Source organism: Struthio camelus, chromosome 1, assembly GCF_040807025.1.
Source record: "Struthio camelus isolate bStrCam1 chromosome 1, bStrCam1.hap1, whole genome shotgun sequence".
Lineage (NCBI taxonomy): Eukaryota > Metazoa > Chordata > Aves > Struthioniformes > Struthionidae > Struthio > Struthio camelus.
In genome coordinates, this window is record NC_090942.1 from 41,797,513 (window position 1) to 41,819,901 (window position 22,389).

Sequence of the window (22,389 nt, forward strand, 5' to 3'; positions counted from 1 at the left end):
TCACATCTCTGTTTAAAGCATTTTATCATGGACTGTTTTTTTTTTTTTTAATAAAAATGTAAATGCCAATATAACTTTATTCACATGGATAGGGCCACTGAAGTTTGATGGGATGAAAGCTGTGTTTAAATATATTCATTAGAGGCTTTGCCCTTCTGCTTACAGTAAGCTCTGTAGGTGCGCTCGCTGCATTTGAAAGTCTTATGATGATGACATTAAAAACCAAATTGGTATGTGTGTCTAAATCTTGCACAGGTCTCTCTCTCTCCTGACATATGATTCTAGATATGGTAAAGCTATTTGTTCCGCCTAGGCCACAATTATCATTCCAGTTCAGCGTCCTGCCAAATAATTGCCTTTTATTATATGTCGGGGGAGTGGGGTGGGGGGAGGAGGGGGGAGCTCGGTATTTGTAGAAACTTTTTGAAGACAGGAGCTCAAGACGAGATCCACCTGATCCAACTGCTGATCTCGGTGAGTAGCTAGCTTGGCCTGAGCTCGCCACCCCGGCTTGCCTTTCCAGGCAACGGGAAAAAAACGGTCGCTTTTAGGACGTGAGTCACCCGCGCTATCTCGGGGGCGCGCGGGGCCGGCTCTGAGGAGAGCCCCTTCCCTCCCGCCACCGGGGCGGCAACGGCGACGCTCTGCCAGGTATCCTTACATATAGATATATATGCACACACACACACACACACACACACACACACACACACACACACACACACACACACGTGAAGGGAAGCAGGTCGCAGGCCCGACCGCGCCCCGCCCGGGAGGCCCCGTCACCGCCCCCGTCACCGCCCCCTCCCCCTCCGGGAGCTCTGGGCGGGGCCTTTCTCCTCCGCCGCGTCCACCCCTCCCATTGGCGGCGGGGCGGGGCGGGGGCGCGTGACCGGGAGCTGCGTGACGTAGGAGGAAGAAGACGCCATTAGGGGGGGGGAAGCAGGGCGGCCGGCCGTGGCGGCGCTCTGGCTCTGCCTTCGCCTCCCCCGCGGCCTCGGCGGCGCCTTCCGGTCCTCTCGCCCCGCTCCGGTTCCTTTCCGCGCCGCGAGCCCGCCTGCCGCCCCCCGCGGGTCCCCGTCCGGCCGGGGCCGGTGGGCGGCGGTGACGACGACGACGGTGGTGGCGGCGGCGCGCCGCGGCGCAGGCGGTTGATGTGAGGCGGCGGCAGCGGGGCGCGGATGGCGGCGGGGGCCGGCGCGGCGGCCGGGGGCCGCAGCTTCTCCTTCAAGGTGGTGCTGCTCGGGGAGGGCTGTGTGGGGAAAACCTCCCTGGTGCTGCGCTACTGCGAGAACAAGTTCAACGACAAGCACATCACCACCCTGCAGGTGCGGGCCGGGGCGCAGGGGGGGCTCTCGCGGCTGTTCCGCCTTCCCTCCCGCTGGGCACTGTCTAGGGTTGCTGGGCGGTGTCAGCCCACCTCTTCGTTGCTCTCTGGCGCCTTACCGGGCTGCCCCTGCCCTGCCGGTGCTTGTTTTGTCGAATGTTGCTCTGCGCTGGAGTCTCTCTCTCTGGTGTTTACCGTCTTGTTCACCGCTCTTCCGTGGCAGGAGCGACCACTGCCACTCTTGAAATGGTGGCTGCCCCCCAGCTGGCTGTGCTGAAAGCCAGCGCTGGGGTTCTTTTTCCCCCCCTCGGGTTTAAGCTTTCAGTGCTTAAATAACTCGTTTCTATTCTGAATACTAACCGTTTTTTCCAGTTATGTATATGAAGGCGTTCATTTGAATGTTGGGAGATGGAAGCGTGGTTTGAAAGTAGTGTTGTTATTGTACATCAGCAGTGGACTGATGACTAAGTATTTCATATGTGTTCCATTTCTGATAATTATAGTCTTCCTAGCATTTCAGAGGCTAACACTTAAACTGTCTAAATACTAATCTTTGAAGAGAACAGCTTTCACGAAATGACTTATGAAATCATGGTATATTTTTTCTGGTTTCATAACAGAAAAAATTCTTAAGACTTATTTGCTTGTCACTTTATCTACCTGGGTTTTGGAACTTGTTCTCAGTAATGCTGTCAGCTAACTTATAAACAACTGAAAAGTGTTATTCCACTTAAACATGTGACAGGATGTCAGCTTGAAAATAATGCTTGTTTCTTGCACTGCCTACTAGCCTAGTATGGCATATTTGCCATATTAAAAACAAAAGATTGAAAGCTGATGCTCACATGATTGTATGTGGTCTTAGAAAACATGTTTTAAACTTTGCATCAGGAGTTGTACATAAGTTTGTGTTGTGTGCTGTATCTGCTCATTTAATCTTCTGTCTCCAATTATGCAGCGTATTTTTTTAGCAGTTGTGAACAGGTGCATGAAAGTGTGATTTTGGCACTGTAATGTCTACTGTTAATAATAAGTATTCTTTAAGTAAAGAAACAAATCCTGCCACCATGTGGGCCGCTGGTGAGTTTTTAAATTCTCTGCTGTGAAATACAGAATAAGTAGTAGCTGATGTCAAAAAGCCTCAAGGTAGTTGTGCACTACTTATGCACGCTTTGGGAAAGATCTTAGCAGGGCTGGGTAGCTCAGAAAAGTTTAATGGCGAAGCTTTCCCTTAGAACAAAGGGAATATTAGAGATGTACTCGAAAAAATATGGTGAATGTTTCATTAACAAATACAGTTGCTTCATTTTTGCTATAAATAGTGAAGAAGAACATATTTTAAACTTTATTAGCATAATGTTCATATTCTGGTATTGGAAGGATCTGTTGATAGGCTTACTAGAAATGAGGCATAAGGTATGGTATTTCTGGCAGGTTAATTGTAGTTTTGATGGCCATAGAGGTAAATAATACTTCACTGTACTGAAGCAGTAACTAGTAATTTACGGGTATCAGAGGATACAGTTGTAATTTTCACCTGAGCTGTGGCATCGAGCCAACAAATTTTTAAGAATGTATTGAAATGCTGTATGTATTCTGATATCCCATGTAGAAATAGTAGGATTGAAAACTGCTTGTTCATTGAACGGTACCTCTGTTCTTAGTCATGCTGATTAAATCTTTAGTGCAAAACTTAAAATAGAGCTAAAAAGTGAGTTGGAATACAGAGCTATGTCACAGATGTCATAAAATGGAGCTTTAAATGACAAGTCAAAAATGCTGACAAAAAGCCTCTCTAAATGCTATGGCTTGGAAGCTTCTTTGTTTTGGACTATCTTGGGTGGCAAGAATTGTTTGTAAAGGAATGAAAACACATACTGATACTTGAAATAGAAACTTTGTCTCTACTGCAGTTAGTCTTCTGGTTGCTACTTAAATGTTGATAGTGAAGTGATAATGCTGTTTTTAATTGATTGCCCTGTATTTTTCAATACATTTTGCTTTTCTGATTGTAAAATAGTGTCAGCTGCTGTTGAATGTTACTGTACTAAATGATAATACTTCAAAAGTGTATATTGTGGTTTTTGTTTTCCTGTATAGTAGGAGAAGAAAGATTTAGTAAGTCATAAGCACTTCCACTGGCGAGTTAAAACGTCCCTTAAATAAGCTAGGGAGAAACTAGAATATCTGATTAAGCAATGAAGTGCCGTTTTTTGCAAGACATCCTTTTTTAGATTATGGACTTAATCTGGTAAAGTGGTTTTGTTTCATGGCTTCAGTTCAGGATATTTCAGCAAAGGATTTTTGTTCCAGTAAAGTCAAAATTAGGTAAATTCTTCGTTCCTGATTCAGCCGAGGAGCCACAGTGATGAGCCATATGAAGAGATCACCAGATAGTGGGACAAGCAGCTCTCATCCACAGTACTCTCCTTTAGAAAAAGGAAAGAAGCTTTGCATTGTGCTTTATCCCAGTATGATTACAACAACAAGCAGGATGGTTGGCCTATGGATTTCTGAAGAGTTAATTTAGTGATGCTGCCTGGTACTTCCTGAAGTGTAAGCCCTCTTATCTTGAGAGGAATGTGACTTATAGATGTCTGCCCTCTGAGCGGAGAGAGCAGAGGAATCCCTTGAATTGGTCAGTGTGAGTCTTTTTGCTAAAATGAATATCTGTACTTTTCCATCTGAATTCTAACACTTCAGTATTTTTTTTTAACTGTGAAGTTAATCTGCGTACATACAAATAGAATCCCCTACTGTGCTAGTAGCACAGGAGTATTAGTGCAAGGGAGCTGCTCCCCTCCTCCCCACTAGCTAGACTAAAACAATGGATTGGAACTTCCTTATATAGATGGGAACCTCTTATATAGAGGTTAGGAGGCTGCTTGGACTTGTTGCTGTAGTTGTATTAGCTTGAAGTCATAAACTTAAGATTTCAAAGGACCTGCAAATTGAAACAAGGTAGCTGCCGAGTTGCTGCTTAGTTGAAAGAAAATGCCCAGAATAATGTGGAGAAGCTGATGCAGGAAAGCTAGATTCCCCTTCTTCCCTTTCCCCCTGCCCCCTCTCCCCTCCCCCTCCCCCCCCCAATATAACCTATATTGCCAGACCTTGTGGGCCAGTTAGAACTGGTTCCCATAGATCCAGGTGTTGAGGTCAGGGTTTTCATTTTAAAATGCTTCTCAGCTCTAAACTGATATCAAGTGGTATATGCAGAAATTACTTCAATAGTAAAGAAATCGACTCTCAAACTATCCCTTTTTATTTAAGGAGATGCTTTCTTTTGCTAAATTATGGGAGAAGAGTACAGCTTTCATGCTCTGATCTCTGAAATATACTGAGGACTACACAATTTCCAACATGAAAGTCACTAATGGACACCAGTCATGCCATGCTGATCCTGATTGTTTTGGGGCACTTGCATAACCTGGGAAAGCTATCATGGGTGTGAGATAGCCTCCTTGTTCTGCTTTTTCCAGGTTAGTGCTATATGCAGTATTCTTATGCCTGGCTTGCCCCTGTGTCCAAGATAAAACAATCAAGGGGCAGATGGTAGAGAACTGCTTCCCTCCCTCCCTCCCCCCTGACTTTCAAGAGAATCATTTCCAACCAGATCTGCCTCTTGTTCCACTCAGGTTCTTTTATCCACTCTAACAGGGCCTAATGCACACGTGGAACTGAATTCTTAAAAGTTAAGAAAGGATTTTCGACAGACTCATTAAGGGAATGGTATTTAGCTCCTATAATTGCATTATTCTTTTCCTCTAAGTGTATAAGTATTGTTCTGACTAGTCATACTACACGAATCAAAATACCAATAATAGCTTGCTCCAAAGAGCTGTATGAAATTGCTTGTCTTGGAATTAACTCTGGTCCCATAGGTTAGGTGGTGGTGTCCCCCTGCCCCAGCAAGAAGGAATTGCTATGGTAATGAAAATAGTATGGAAAGGAGTTACTGATTGTAAGGCAGAAGTCATGACTGACACTTGACCCTCTAGTGCTTGGTTGGTAAGCCTGCAGGAGTTTGGAACAAATGTTGAATCTTCTTCTGTGTGTTAATTACTTAATGCTGTCCAGACCTTATCACTTTCAACAGCTTTGATGTGCTTTGCCACTTACTACTTTCTAAACTGATTGGATGGGGAAACTCGCTACACCAGAACAGTAGTTAAGGCTCTTTCTTACACCTTGAACCCCCCAAAACTGTTGACGAAGCTTTTAATGAAAAAGCTGCGAGTCCTGCATTCACTGCATTAGCTTTTTGATTATCTCTAACCTTCAGAATGAAGAGTAGTAACCTTGGTCTTACATGAGACAAATGGAACTTCCCCTGGGGATCTTGGGGCTGGTGTTGGGGAGGAGGGAAGAATGCCATGCTTTCTCCTATGCGTATTTGTTGTCTTTGAAGTGTATGTGCCACTATGGCCATAAAATACATGAATTACTTACATGTAAGTATGCCAAACTTAGCCATACTTATTAATTCAAGAACCGAGCCTGCTAACAGTATTTTTTCAAATATATAAACACAATTAAAAGGGAAAGAAGCATTTTATCTATATGTAGTATTGACTGTTTTGCACAGCATGTTCATAAAGCTTTCTGCTCAGTACTTGGTAACTGAAGTAGTCATAGTTAGATAACCGTGTTACAAACTTTTTATTAAGAAAGCTTTTCATGCAAGCTTACTTGTGATCCTCTTCATACTGATGCTATCTTTCCTTGTTTTGAGCTAGGGATCTAAGACTTTAGGCTAAACTTAAACAGTAAAAATTCATCAGGTTTTAATATGGAGAGCAAGTACAACAGCCCAACGCTAAATACCGTTGCCATGATCTCGTGTCAATTTTACGGTAGGTACTGAAAAGCTTACTTGAATGTATGTGTCTTCTCAAGCTTTGGTATCTAGGAAAGCAAATGTTTTACTGTTAGTGCTAAAAGAACACTATTTCTATCAAGAGCAGTAGTGACCTGAAGGACAGATGATATTTAAGCAAAACTTATATAGGGAGATAACTGTCTGACATACCATATACTGAGGTAGATTTAATGGCACAGTTGTCTTTACTGGGCCAATATCCAAAGCCGTGATTTTATAACTCTTTGAATACCGACTTCTGTGTTTTTAATATGAAAATGTTTCTGTGAAGATTTTCTCCACCCTTTGGCCCAGAGGTCCAAGAATGTGGTTCTCAAACACTTAAAGTTCTTACAGACTGAGTAGAGTTGACTTCCTTTGCTATGCTTAGTCTTAGACAGAAGCAAAAAAGCTCACAGAGCTCTTCCTTGAGATTTACAACAGATGTATGTAGTTCTGTAGTAAGTACATCAATAAAGTATTGGCAAGTAAGCTTGATTCAATGTGTTTAACCCATACTTTTTGATAATATGGCCCCAATGTTGGTGAATTAGAAATTCTGAAGTCACTAAGCTTTTCATTTTTAAACTTGGATGTAGTAGAACAAATTAATATATGAAGAGTGGAGACTGATCAGATAGGTGATTCTGAAGGACAGCTAGCTAAAAGCTGTAAACTAGCTTCTATAGAATCTTTGATTTACCTGTAAACCATTAAAGTTTTCCTCATGTTTAAGGCTTGCTACTGTGCTGTTGCATTTTTTTTTTTGTTTTAAGTCAGATAATGTGTTAATTATTTCTAACTTGCTGTCTGGAACTGTTTCTGAAGTTGATTTTTATGCCACCTCACTGTAGACTGAAGGGGTAGTGTTAGTGCTGCAGGTAGGTTGAATATAATGGCCACGATGACCAGTTCTGCTACTTGCTCTTGGAAAGAGGTTCTGGGTGTTTTCTTTTTTTTCTAGATCTATGGTCTGTCCTCTCTATATATCAGCTCTGTTATTTGTCTGACTTTATGGAATGCTTTGAGGGAAAGGGTACAACTTATTTCAAATAAGGAAAGAAAAAGACCTCTCTAAATCAATTCCTTACCTTATGTCATGCAAATGCCTGAGTTAATGTTAGGAAAGTAGCAGAAGAGCAGGATCTGCTCTAGCAGCTGAGTGTTGGATTGGCTTAACTGTAGCACAGTTCTCATTCTTGAGAGATGATTTCACAGTGGTTTAGGTTGATATTGAACTACTATGGTCTTCTGTGTGGGTATTGGTTGCTCGTGCAGTTACACAGCAAGCTGCTTCGGGCAGCTGATCTGGGCCACATACTTTTTCCGTCCACACATACATACACATGTGGCTCTCAGTTGGTTCAATGCCTGATCAGTGCTCAAGCAGAGAGCTCTTGTTGTGCTGCTGCAGTCTAGCCTAAAATGATCTGGGAGGAATGTATTATAAGATATCACTGAGACCTTGTTGATGTCCAAAAGCTAACTGAGGTGAAGCTGAAAGGCAAGCTGAGTATAACTTAGGAAAAAGATGAAAGTTAACCCTTGGCAAGTGAATTGACTAATGATATTAACCTGTTACTGCTAGACTTCAGCTTTTTAATGTATCAACTTTGTTAGAGCCTGCTTTAGTGTATTAAACTTGTATCCCTTTCCACTGAATTGTTCATCTAGTAACAGAGGTGATATTTGAAAATGTAGATTGTACAGGCTCTGAGAGGAACAGGCATCCTTTTGAGTTACTGAAATTAAGACTAAGCTTGCAATATACTCTGGTCCTGTAAAATGTCTTCAGAAGACAACTTAGAAGTTAATCTAAGAATTTCATTATGCTTCTTTTGAGGCCTCTTATGTGCAGGTCAGTCCTGCCACTTACTTTTCTTTTGGGTGTGCACCTTTTTCTGTCAGGTACAGTTAACTGAGGAACATATTAAGCTTGCAGGAGCAGTACCAGAATGAAGAAGGTGACAGGGAGAATTGTGAGCTCATTTCCGAAAAACAAAGGAAAAAGACAGACAAGGAAACTTCTTGCCAAATACTAGTGTTTTGAGACTTCTAGCTCTAAACTATTTTATTTTGTTCCAGTAACTTACTATGAGTGAGCTACTTGAGCAATTCCTCAACAGTTAAGGTGGATCCCGTCAACTTCATATACTCTAGTGAAAAGTCTAAGCTGAACTTGAAGCATATCAGTGTTTTGAATTCAGTCTCTTTCTGCACAGACTTCGTCTTATCCTTCCCAGATCATTCAGAACAACAAAGTGTAGGAAATGTTTGGCTTAAACCAAATTTCTTCAGAAAAGACTTCTGGCAAAAAGTAGTGCAATGGCTAACTGGCTTAGTATTGACCTAGCCTTCTGGCCTAAGGAGTATTTTGAGCCAAAAATGTTGGCGGCTGTTTATTGATTCTGGTGTGTTTATGGATAAATTAATTTGAAGTCAAATGAGGCTACTTTTGTATAAAACTGAACTCTAATCTCTCTTTACTTTATAGGCATCTTTTCTTACAAAGAAACTAAACATTGGTGGGAAAAGAGTAAACCTTGCAATATGGGTAAGTGTTCTTTCCTACTACTTCCCCTTCCCCCAGCGGACTATTTTCCTGAAAAAATACTTACAGTTAATAGAACTTACATGTTTTGCACTTCTTAAAGTAAAATTTACAACCAATTGTAGTCTCTTGAATGCTTTATTTTTTTCTTAAATAAGTGTTTTAACCAATGCAGGATACAGCAGGTCAAGAAAGATTTCATGCATTGGGGCCGATCTACTACAGAGATTCTAATGGAGCTATTCTAGTATATGATATAACAGATGAAGACTCTTTTCAAAAGGTACTATGACAGATTTCAGCTCTGCATAATGTAAACAGATTGAGAGCCAACCTGTGGTATGAACATGTAACTGGGAATCTTCTATTCTGGCAATAGCACCTCTGCTTAATTTGATCAAGTTATGGGATTGATATATGATCACATATGAAAATCTTAGTATTAGATCTGCAAATTTAGGCTGTGTGATGGAAGCATATGCCTTCTTGATATTTTTGAAGGCTGACTCTTTCAGTCTGCTCTAAATAACCTTGTTAGAACTTTATCTGCAGAATACCAGAGAACTACTTGTATGAGTTACCTGCAACAAGCTATAAACATAAACCAGTACTGTTGTGATAGTATGCAATACTGATCTTTAAGAGTAAAGTGATGTGGCCTTTGGCAGATCTGAGATGACTGAAACTGCAATACATGATACTTGGAAACAGTCAGTTCTCAGTGATAATGTATAGTTGGGCCTTATCTATTTGTGGGCTTCAAATCTTAATTAAAACCTGAAATTTAATAGTTAAATTACTTTACAGCAGTGTTAGCTGGACAAGTGAGTTCTTGTCCAATTCTGTCAGTTTAGTCTTATCTCAGACAGGTGCTATCACTCTACAGCTTGTTGCAGCTGAAAACTTGTGAGGCTCTTTGCTAGGTGGGTTTGAACCAGGCTCGCTTGTGACAGAAGCAGTAGGACTCCTGGGTGCAGGAGTAGGAAGCCTTGGTGATATGGACTGGGCTTAGGATAGCAATGATAAAAGTAGTGTAAGGATATGGTTCTACAGCAGCTTAAGTAAATTTAACAGCCTGACTTAGCGCAATTAAAGCATTTGTGCTAGCGGTTAACTCCTTGTCCCCATCTGCAGCATTGTGATGATTTGTGAGTACTAGTTCAACTTGTGCCTTTTCATGCTGAGCTGTGCTTAGAGTTCTGTGATATGAAGACACTTAAATTTTCCTCAGGAAAAAGAGGAAAGGTAGATTTGCAGAAATTATTGCATAACTACCTCTGTATGGTATCCTAACTATTTTTTTAGGTTCTTAGTGATCTCTTGCTACTTAAATTCCCTTGAAATAGCAGTCCCCAAGTCAGTGCTATGAGCATACAAGTTGAAAGTATGAAAACAAAACTGCTAACAGCTACTTTTGCCACCAGCTAGCTCAATGCTCTTGTTCCATCTGTTCTCTTGAGAAACAAACTGGAAAAAAAGCACTTGGTGCAGGTACCTCTACTCCTACAGTACCACTCATGATCTATCAGTAAGTTCCTGTTGATAAAAATCTTGTGGCTGACCTAAAGAAATAAATGCACAGGGCCAGCGTGGTGAACTTGTTCTTTGGAGTGGAGCTAACAATGAGTTTGAGTTAATTTGGAATAACTGTTTTATGTCACTTGCTGCTAATTTCAACTGCAAGCTAAAACCTGCTGAATGCTGGAACTAGAGGTGGGCATAGCTATCTAAAGAATATTTGGTAAATCTGTGTTACTCTAAACACATTTCAGTTCACGAAGAAAATAGGTCTGTTCTGCAGTGCCTAAATCAGTAATGTATGAAGTTGAAACTTACCTCTGTTCTCTATGTAGGTAAAAAACTGGGTAAAGGAATTAAGAAAAATGTTGGGAAACGAAATCTGTTTATGTATAGTAGGTGAGTCCTTTTTATTACATGATTCTAGTTGATTGAGTTAAGGCTTCTTTTGATTATTAATGACATCTTCAGAATACTGCTTTGACACCTTGCGCATGTGAAGCGGTAAAATTTCTGTGAATTTAATGTTTAAAACTTATTTGGAGCTAGAAGTTTTGGTAAATCACAACTGAGAAAAAGCAAGAGCTTTAATTAAAGAAAACTGTTTCCTAGTATACCATGGCAGAGGCACTGTTACAGACAGCTGCAGGTTGCAGAGCTTAACAAAGAGAAGCCTAAACCTCCATTATATATTACAGCCTTATTGCAAATAGTCAGACTCCGTGTGGGTGCTTACATGTCTTCAGAATCAAATGCTGGGGAGTGGGCAGAATGACTCTTAAAAATCATAGAAAATTGTTTTGGAGGTTTTGGTGTTTGTGTGGTTTTTTGTTTTTTTTAAGAGTTTAACAAATAGTGATAGGATTTAGTGATTAAAACACTCAATTTTCAGGAGGATGGCTATACAGATACTCTGTAAAAACTATGCTGTTCTGCAGTGCAGATAAATTGCCAACTAAATTGTAGAAAAAAGCATAAGGCTGAATGAGTGTCTCATACTGAGGCATTGAGCTATCCCTGGTCTCCTTAACAGAAGTAGAACTTCATTTATAGACACCAGTGAAGATGTCTAAGTGAAAGGGGGACTCTTAAATCATCTTGGAATGCTCTAAATAGAGACTCATGTAAAATTTGGTCCTTTTTGGGACAACTTGTAAGAAAATGATAAGGTATTATTGCAAGACCACTTTAGGGTAATTTTAGAGTACAAAGACTTGAAAGATTAACTTGTCTCCAACAGGTAACAAAATAGACTTGGAAAAAGAAAGGCATGTTTCGGTGCAAGAAGCAGAAACGTAAGTCAGCAATTACTAATAGAAACAGTTGTTGCAGAATTATGCTGGACTAATAAACTTGTGATGGTGTTAACAACTGGCAGGCATAAACCAGCAGTGCCTGGCTTCTGTTCATTGTTTTTCATATCTGAGTCCCAGAATGCCCTTAATGACTGAAATGTATATTAAGAGTTGTATTTTATTAAAGTTGGTACTGTAGTTTAAATGCATTTCTGGTACTGTAGTTTAAATGCATTTCTGGTACTGTAGTTTAAATGCATTTCTGGTACTGTAGTTTAAATGCATTTCTGGTACTGTAGTTTAAATGCATTTCTGGTACTGTAGTTTAAATGCATTTCTGGTACTGTAGTTTAAATGCATTTCTGGTACTGTAGTTTAAATGCATTTCTGGTACTGTAGTTTAAATGCATTTCTGGTACTGTAGTTTAAATGCATTTCTGGTACTGTAGTTTAAATGCATTTCTGGTACTGTAGTTTAAATGCATTTCTGGTACTGTAGTTTAAATGCATTTCTGGTACTGTAGTTTAAATGCATTTCTGGTACTGTAGTTTAAATGCATTTCTGGTACTGTAGTTTAAATGCATTTCTGGTACTGTAGTTTAAATGCATTTCTGGTACTGTAGTTTAAATGCATTTCTGGTACTGTAGTTTAAATGCATTTTTGGTACTGTAGTTTAAATGCATTTTTGGTACTGTAGTTTAAATGCATTTTTGGTACTGTAGTTTAAATGCATTTCTGGTACTGTAGTTTAAATGCATTTCTGGTACTGTAGTTTAAATGCATTTCTGGTACTGTAGTTTAAATGCATTTCTGGTACTGTAGTTTAAATGCATTTCTGGATGTGAAGTCATCTTTATTTTGCCTATTGTGTTTTTCTGAATCATGGCTATTTTTATTAGATAAATTCCATTGAATGCTAAATTTGCATGTGTAGATTAACTTTCAGCTAAGGAGAAAACATCTTCTAATCATCTCTTTGCTTCACTTATAGTGGCTTAGAAAGATTAATGAGTCCTTCAGTGCAATGAAGCTCTTCTGTATTTGCATTCCAACAGGTATGCTGAATCAGTTGGAGCAAAACATTATCATACTTCAGCCAAACAGAATAAAGGAATTGAAGAACTGTTTCTTGACCTTTGTAAAAGTAAGTATTATCTAGTTTGTTCATAAAGCACTGTCACAGGCAGCTCAAGGCTTGAGGCATGCTTCAAATTTATATAAAAGTCTTAATTTAAACCATTAATAGAAACTTACTTCAGTTCTCAATGTACTTCAGGCCGCTTGTGTACCCTAACAGCTATGGAAGCTTGATGTATGAATGTTTACAATAGTGTATATTCATGGTGTACTTGAAAAATATTTTTTTCTTTTACCTATTGGAGCACTGACTTATTTTTCAGTTCAACCTGTGTAAATAATAACTTCAGATTAAGCTTGTTGTGACTGGTCTCACTGACTACTTCAAACCCTTCATTTCAAAATCAAAACTCTTTTGAAACTGCCAATTACAGTTTGTAAATTTGAAGGTATAACAATGCAAATTTTATACGTAATAAGTCTAAACGGTAAAGAACGTGGAATGCAGGACATGTCTGTTTCAGGTAGTACACTGAGGGAAGTTTTATTCATGGAATTTTTATGATATAGAAAATTATTAAGCAAAATTTTGCCTGCATATTCAGAAAGTGTGTCTGGTTCTGTGTTTGTGTTTTTGTTTTTTTACAAAGTGTTCTTAATATGGGTAGGTATAGTTTTCCAAATATAGTTTTCCAAACCTAGTTTGCCAGGTCACTAACTCAGTACACTTGCACATACAAGATCCTCCTTAAGCAAACTGGAGCTGTTGGCTCTTTGGCACATTAGGAATAGGATTTCACTATTTTCTTAAACCATGTCATATGATACCTAAATGCTAACTATTGGACTACAAATAGAGAACCAGTCTTGTTAAACTTTATATCTGTGCATGTAACTTAAATGGATTAAGATCTTAGTCTTAAAAAAAAAAAAAATTGCAGTGGAATGTCATCTAATAAATGCCTTCATTTACAGGAATGATAGAAACTGCTCAAGTGGATGAAAGAGCAAGAGGGAACGGATCCAGTCAGTCAGGAACAGCAAGGCGAGGTGTACAGATTATTGATGATGAGCCACAAGTACAGAGCAGTGGAGGATGCTGTTCTTCTGGATAACTATAAAACTGTGCATCATTGCGCTCTCAGTATGAAGACTGCCATATTCCAAGTCACGCATTCTTTACCAATGGAGTAATAGAATTAACAGTATTTAAAAATAATCACTTATAACACTGCAGAGACCTTAAGTGCTAAACTAGTGGCGTCTGTGACCAGAGAATTGGCATTTTCTACAGTGGTTAACAAGCAATTACCAATGGCCTTTTTACATATTTTTTCTTTAATGAGGAATAATATGCATGTAGAAAAGATCTACTTAAAGGCTTCATTTATATTCTTTTAAATCAGATCATTATTTAATAACTTATATACATTGTTGTTGGAATGGTATACGTTTTTGCAGCTCTTTGTATTTTGTGGTAGATTGAATTGTATCACTTCTAAAATGCAAATTGATTTTTTTTTAATTAGCAGATATCTGAAGTAATATTTTTGCAGGGCCTCCACAAGCCTATAACTGTCAACTACTTTGATATACTCTGTTCATCCTGTATGCCAAGCTGGTAAATACATTGTAAATTACATATTAAATATTTTATCTGCTTTTACAAGTGCAGGTGCAGAAATATGTACATCAGTCTTGTCAGTGATTGTGAAGTGAATAAGTCAGTGAAAAGATGCAAGCTTTTCATGTGTACTGTTGAATTGCTCACTCTATTCCTCCTCCTTGAAAACAGCTTTTTCAGTATAGTCATAGCTACAGCAATTTTTAAAGCCTTTTTTTCCTGGCAAGCAGCAGTATTTAGAGTACCTCCTTAGTGGGGAGGGAATGCTTCCTTAGACTGCTGTTTAAGATGGAGGTGTTTGACTCCCAACTAAAACAGCTGGAGCATGCTCGTGTCTTGCCTCTGCAGTTACTTCATCCTCTCAGAATATCTCCAAAAGTCAAAGCAAATTTAGCCCTTGTCTATCTGGTAGCCAGTAAACCAGTGACATGGGAAACTTATCTGTATTAGTACGTTTGTGTCCCAAGACAGCATTATAAACTATTAATGAGCATAAGGGTTGTCTGTATTGCAGGGCTTAAGTGACTGAACAAGTGAATTTGCATTAACTAGAACCACTTCTGATTTTGAGTGATTATGTGGGAGATGTAAAACTTGCCAGATGCAATTGTAACTTTGGGGATACTCAACAGAGCTAAACTTATTCTTGACTTGCCCTTTCTCTTGTAAAGCTTTTTGAAGTCCAGTTAAGATTTGGGAGGAGGGTTCTCAAACACTGTGTAAATTACTATCACAAAAGGAACACAAATGGTGGCAGTTGAAACTTCAAAATGTTTTGTGCTCTGACTTTTTTTACTTAAGTTGTCATGCTTGGAAAAACAGTAAAGGTGATGTCTATGACAAAATAGAATATTCTTTGGCCTTCCTTTTTCTGAAGGGCAGAATTAGTATTGCATATGAATGCACTGAATGGTGTGGGAATGTTTTGATGCACAACAGTAGTAGTAACTAATCAGTTTGGCATGTAAGAAGTGTTCTGTCTTCAATCTGATTTTTCTCTGAAATAATAGATGGCTTTGCTATAAACTGTTCCTGATGCATTTTTTCCTTTCTGCCTGAACTGTGACATGGATACTTTCCATAAAGCTAATATGGTACTCTTCTGACATGGTTGCATGTATGATAGACAAAGGTGATCTCTTCTTGCTAGTGAAGATGAAACTTGTTTCTTCACTGCACAGAGCTTTGTGAGTCTAAAATTCATGATCTATAAATTATGGGCACATTACTTCAATACATACAGCAACACTATCTTTAACGTAGTGTTAACATCTTGATATAATAGCTAATTTACAATGACCGTGCCAAAGTTAAGCAAGGCAGTGGCTCTTTCAAATCTGTATGTTATGCAGAAATCAGTCTTGTAAGTGATACTGTATTGATGTAAAGAGTGAAATTAGTGAGACTGTGTTCAGGGTCGGAGTGTCTTCATGAGAAGAGTTCCAGATTCCAGACTCTCTTTTTGCAAAGATGCAAAAACCCTCAACTACACTTCATAAGCTGTCATGTCTAATCTGCTTCTTTATCTGCCTTAGAGCATGTATGTGCTGTGCTCAACAACGTAGAGAAAGCCTTACACTGAAGTGGACAGCTGTGATTTTGATCTGGAAATCGGTGCTAGCTTTTTACCCAAGAGCATTATGTCTGACCACTCTGAAGCAAAAGCACAGCATGCTTGTGTGTGTCTGCAGCTATATAGCTTCTCTGGTGTGTTCTGTGCTAGGGGCTTTGTGTGACTCCTATCAACTAGCCAGAACTAACAAAGCCATGCTGATGCGAACTCTTAAGTCTCCTGCAAAACAGACTATTCCTGCTGACAACTTGGGGTGAGGGGAGGAAGCTGGCATTTTGTATCATTAAAATATTGTGATAGTTGGAGGGGGGGGAAAAAATAAACAACGATGCTGGTTAAGAGTGAGTTCTGAGAATACTAATTTCAGTGAACCTGCAGCATGACAAATCCTGAATGGGGACTTCTGTTTAAGCTTTAGTTTGGCTGGGCTCTGTTACTCATGAAATTAAAACCTATGCTCAGCAGAACATCAACATCTTACAAAGCTGTCTGAATGTAGTTCTTACAAATGAAAATCCTGCTTTTCTGAGGAATAGGTATTTGAATACAAGTCACAACCCAATGTCTTGGACAGCTGTCATAAAATGATTTCAGTAAGGATTCATATGACAGTTATTCATAAACACTTGTGGAACAGGATTGATCCTTGTGTAAAAGGAAGAAAACAAACCAGTGAATTTTTCTTAGCTAGGGGGTTATTTGAATTCCTAGGTAACAATTGTACTTAACTGCATGAGCCAAAAATTAACCAGGAGTCTGTTTCCTTAATGCTGCCTACTGATCTGAGGCATTGTCTAGAACACCTGCAGTCTCTGAAAGCTGCAGAAGACTGAATTGGCCACTTGGAATGGAAGGCTTTGAAAAAGAAAGTGTATCAAGGTGAACAGGAAGTCAGTGAAGCTGGTTTCTAAGACACAAGTGACAACACTATAGATACTTTAGACTGATTAACTTCAGCTTTCTCTTTCTTAGCAGACAAAGTAGAAGGATTCTTTTTCTAAGACAGTTGTATTAAAGACATCTGGATTATTTGGATTAAATTTGTAGGAAAGTACAGGAAGGTTTGATTTCTGTTTGAGTGGGATCTGACTTAAGTAACCAGGTAATACTGTTGTGTTGGTGTGGTTGCTGGCTTGGTTTTCAAGGGTCTTGCCTTTGCTAGAATCTGTCATGGTTGCCTGGTTTGCATGTCTTAAAATACTTTTCTGAAACAACTACTCATTGTTCCTAACTTCTGTTACTGAAAACAAGAAAACTATTTCCCCCTCTACTCAACATGTGTCTCAAAGCAGTTTTAAGCTTATTAAAAAGCTTTAAGCGGGAGGGGGGAATCAACCTAAGATCCGAGAGTAACTTTCTGCCTTTTAAAACATTAACTTTGAAGTGATTAGTATATTTTGTTCACATGAAGGCATACAGAAGAACAAGGACTTGAGAAAGGTATGGAAGGAGGATGTTTTTAAGGAAGGGGATGAGATATCATGTGCCCTGCTGAGAGAGCATAGCCTTACTAGTTGCCTGCAAATCTAGACAAAGTGACATGGTAAGTGCTGCACCTTTGAGTAGTTGTTATTATTTTTTAATACTCTAAGCAGGGGTAAAGGTGTAAGGATGTTAGGTTATCAGGAGTGCAAGAGGGCAACTTTGTCCATCTTGAGAAAGCACCTCTGAGGGACAGGTAATACCAGCCAAACACCCACTATAGCACATAAGTCAACTTTAAAAGGGCTTGCAACATTGAGCACACTTCTTCAGGGTAAATCTTGACAAAGTTATTTTAGAAGAGTATATGTGACAATAAAAAGGTCTAACTTATTAATCTTTAAGTCATTTTGTTAGTCTTGATGGTGCTGCTGTGGAGACCGAGTTACCTGTAAAGTCTTTATCACTTGCTGAAATAGTCTAACAAACCTAAGTCCAAAAAACTTCAATACACACAATGTATGTTCATTGTGTTACTTATGGACACTATCTTATTGCACTTAGGCTACAGTTCAGGAGTTACAAAGGATTAGACAGATTCAGGCAAGGAATCTTTAAAGCTGTTTTAGACATGTAGTACTTGGGGATGAGTGTAACTAGCTCTAAAGACTGGGAGTGATGATTTGAAATCTGTTTTGCAATGGACTCAAATACTGGTTCTAACATTGGGACACTTCAGGTCCAGATAGGACTTAAATGAACTGCATTGTATTATGATTAATTTTTGAAGGTGTATTGAACTGGAGTAGTGCATTCAAATCTCTTAAGATAGTTAAGTAATTGAATGTCATTGAGTGCAAGTTTTCTCAGTGTGGACACATTGTGGACAGGTATTCCTGCATATTAAAAAGCATCCTTTAGTCCTTTTATCCTGCCACTTTCATTGTTCTAGCTGTTTAAATTGTAGTCAATCTCTGCCTACAACTCTTGAACAAATCTAGTAATTCTATTTCTGTTCTAGATTCCAAGCCAGGTGAAAAAAGCTTTGCAAAAAGTTGAGGTTGTAGAAGGTAGTCAGATGGAGTTCTCAGAAAACATTGGATGCTGTCACAGGAAGCGGTCTAAAAAAGTGGGGGGAACAGGAGGCCTGCTTGAGGTCAGAAATTCCCATGAGCTGGAAGTGGGATAGCATAGGGGAATGAGAATTTGAGTTAACTCAGTTCCTCTTTTTTTTTCTTCCCTTTGTCAAAGGAAAGGGAGAAATAGAAAAGAACAAGTGGTAAAAACTGAAGGTGCTGATAACGGGCTGCTGGAGTGGAGCTGATGTGTTCTTGGTGGAGTTGCTGGTGTATCTTTTCAGCAATGGTAATTGGCCAATTCAAGTTTTTTTTTTGAAGATAACTTCTTAGGTTGCTTTTTGTCTGTGAAATATCTTTTAGTTTAGTAAAAAAAAAAAAAAAAAAAAAAAGACTAACTTTGAACAGACTTTCAGAAACAATGTCAACCTACTTACAACTTCATGGAATGTGTTCATTTGAGATAGTTACAGTTAACTGACTTTGTTAATCTTAAGTTTGCATAAAAGTTTAGGTTTTTCTCTTCCTGACTTGTCAGAACAGATCTTCCTATGAAGATAACTTTTACTACTGTTGTGACAGGGAGTCCCAGATGAAGACCAACATCCTTGGCACTAGCTGCACCAACTCAACAAAGACAACTTGAAAACCAGCTCTGTTTTTACTGTGCTGAGCTTTTTGTTTCCACTACTCTTTTTGGAGGATTCTGTTCAACATTGGAGGTTTTTCCCCTCTTTAGGACCAACCTGTGCGTGTCAGTGTTGTAGCTGCCTACTGAGTTTAGGCTTTTTCCATCAAATAACAACAACGTATATTTTTTCCCTTTTGCATTCTTAGAGCTGTCATTGGTTATTGGGTTGAGCAGGATGAGGTGGGGAGACAGTATGAGAAATGTGAAAATTCTAGAATGTGTTTTATCTAGAATGGGCTTGAAAGGACAGTCTATAAAATTTTCACCATGTGACAAAGGCATTATTTTGTTTGAGATGAGTGAAAATATTTTGGCTTAGAGGAAATGTTTAATCTGTTCAAAAATATGAATTGCTATAATGACTTCCAAAATGTAAGTTTACTTCAAGCTGATACCTCTTGAGTCTTAATTTTTCAAGGCTAAGAGGATTGCCAAATCCTAGGCCAAAACTAGACCAGATGAGGCCAAAATTTTCGTTCGGTATATTTTACAGTCCTAAAAAGCTTTATCCATGATTGTAGTGAGGAGCCGTGTAATCGTCCATATTCCTCTGGAGAGTTTGGAGCTTTGATTATATTCAACACAAAGATGTTAGATAAAAACATACTTCGTAGTCTATCCATCACCACTGCTTTGTGCATTCGGGCAAACAACATGTCCTGATGCAGCTGCTGAGTGAATAAGGGGCTTAGAATAGTTGGTCTGAGGCTTAATGACATTAAATTATACTCTTGAGCCTTCTGGGGATCGGGGCCATCTTTTCAGTATGTGAATACAGCGCTTGACACTGTGGGACACTGATACTTTTGCCGGGACTTAAGGATTTCAGCTTGTGTAGGAAACATTTCTGAAGTGGTATGTGATGGTAAGTTATAGAAAGAAGCAAGTATTGGGTTAATAACAGATGCATCATTAGCACTGCCTTTTGAGCAGCTAGCATGGAGTGTAGCATTGACTACCCCCACCTTGAAACAACTATTACGTTAATTTCCTGCTCTTTCCAGGAAATGTTGCCTGTTGGTGGTGTTGTAATGTGTATGTATGTACAAGGAATGGTGTTACTGTCATTTGTCTTTGCTTTCTAAATTCATTGCTTTGGCAATATTAGTCTGTGCCAATCAACAAACAGATTGGTTTCTGCTTAGTCATCACTCTCGGATAGTTTCCAGCTTGCGTCTCTGGAGGCTGATGCAATCCATGTATCTCTCCCTGCATGGCAAATGCAGAGCACTTCATGTTGGCATCTGCTCTGCTTGCTTGATAGTTTTAAAAAGTTTCTTTTCCCATTGCAAGAACCAAGAGCTATTGTAAACCTGTAATCAGCTGTATCAACAATGTTTTCTTATGACAGGTATTGTATGTTTTGGGTTGCTTCATTTTCTGAAGTTCTATTAGTAATTGATATGCATAGATAAAAAAATCAACTTCACAAACAACTCATGGTTGTGGTTTTATATATATATGTGACCTACTATGAGTGCTTGAAGAAAGCCTCTCGTCCAGTGTACTGCTTTCATGTCCTGCACATAGCCCTGTCTTCATACTCCAAATACCCAAAAATGCTAGTGGGGAAAGGGATTTTCCTTCCTTCTAGTTTCAATCTATTTATTAAATTCACTTGTCCTTATCCTTGCCTAACTTCATAGCAGGAGGTAGCCAAACATGGAATTTTACTCTACCTTCCTGTGCTACTTGTGCAGGTTAGGCTTGTAGGTTTTCTTAGAACAAGAGATTACAAAGACTGTCATCTCTCCTCCTCGCTGAGAGAAGGCCAACAAGTGAGCGCAGAAGATCCTAATTGGTCCTAGAGACTACCCTTATACTGACAAATAAATTGGGCCAGGGCATAAGGAGCTCCGGCCTTGAGAGCAAATGGCACAGTACAGCGTTCATCTATACCATTAAGCTCTCTTCTCCCCTTTAAACAGAGTTTACATGCTGCCTACTTGAAATGGCTATGCTATTTGCCAGACTGTGCCTAGACACTGTCCTGTGAGAAACCTAGTTGGGATGGACCAAAATTACATGAGAGAGCATGCTAATGATTCTACAGTAAGGATGACCCTGGGTCAGTGCTCAAGCCTGTGCCACAGGCTTAATTGGTTTACTTGAATAGATGTAGCCAGAGTCTGATCTCTCGCCCAGTCTCTACTCTTGATTGCTAATTAGGTTGGGAGTTTTTTTTTTTTTTTTAACCTTTCCTCTTGTACAAGGTAAAATAAGAGCTTATGACAGCTAAACCTGGAATATTTCCATTATCCTTCATATATTCCAATTAAGGAACAGGGATATAAGCCAGCATAATATTCCTTCCATCATATGAGGAACTCCATAGAGAAGCTTTGTTTGAGGTGTGCCTGCTGCAAACCAGAGTCTGGGACAGCAAACCCATTTACTGCCTGCTTCTGACCTGTGACAAACTGCAATAGCCTGGAAAAATTGTGGACTGTGTTCCTGTCAGAGCAAGGCTTGAAACGTATTCTTTTCCTGTGAGCAAAAAAAGAGGTCAAAGGGAAAGATTTTTTTTGGCACTGTTTATCTTTCTCTCACTGCTGTGAGGATTTTGCATTTGTACAAATTAAGCCTGTGATGGAAGGACTTGAAATAATCCGTACTGGTCTTGTCCGGGCCAGGCTTTCGTGTGGTTGAGTATGTGGGCAGCTGACACATCTGAATACACGAATGGATCCTGGAGCTCTGCTGAAATAGTTGTGTGAACAACAGTAACAGCAACAATAACAGCTGCTGCAGCTCTTGGCACAGCAATAATAGCTACAATTGCAGCTGTGACAGCAACAGAAGCCACAGGAAAGCCAGGAACAGTTTCTGGCGGGGGTGCTGTGACTTCCTCAATGTGGCAGAAGATTCCTTATTAGAACAGATGACTACTTAAAACTCCAAGAAGTGTGGGCCACCAAGATGATACTGTCCTTGTTACTCCCATCCGTGTAGTGTGCACGAAGCTACAGACTGTCCCATTATTTTCTTAATGGGCTTATGGAGAAAGGAAAGGAATCTCCTAGCACTTTTCAATCTATTGCACATGCTATTGTGTACCAATAGCATGTACCTAAAGGTCAGTGAATGGAAAGGTCAGTGAATGGAAATAACCCCATGCACCAGTATAGGCTGGGAACCAACTGTTTAGAAAGCAGCTTTGCAGAGAAGGACCATGGTGACCAACAAGTTGGATGGGAGCCAGCAATGTGCCCTAGCAGCAAAGAAGGCCAATGGCATCCTGGGCTGCATTAGGAAGAGCATTGCCAGCAGGTTGAGGGAGGTGATCCTGCCCCTCTACTCAGTCCTGGCGAGGCCACACCTGGAGTACTGTGTCCAGCTCCTCAATAGAAGAAAGAAATGAAACTACTGGAACGA

The 22,389-nt window shown here is 39.6% G+C and overlaps 1 protein-coding gene across 1 annotated transcript; it reads left to right on the forward strand.

The window, feature by feature from the left end:
* Positions 1 to 916: 916 nt before the first annotated feature.
* On the forward strand, positions 917 to 15,283 carry RAB21 (RAB21, member RAS oncogene family). The gene is made up of 7 exons (XM_009669621.2): positions 917 to 1,328; positions 8,680 to 8,739; positions 8,912 to 9,019; positions 10,590 to 10,653; positions 11,495 to 11,549; positions 12,607 to 12,695; positions 13,604 to 15,283. The coding sequence occupies exons 1-7, from the start codon at positions 1,182 to 1,184 to the stop codon at positions 13,741 to 13,743; spliced, it is 663 nt and encodes a 220-aa protein (XP_009667916.2). The 5' UTR covers positions 917 to 1,181; the 3' UTR covers positions 13,744 to 15,283.
* The last annotated feature ends 7,106 nt before the right edge of the window (positions 15,284 to 22,389 follow it).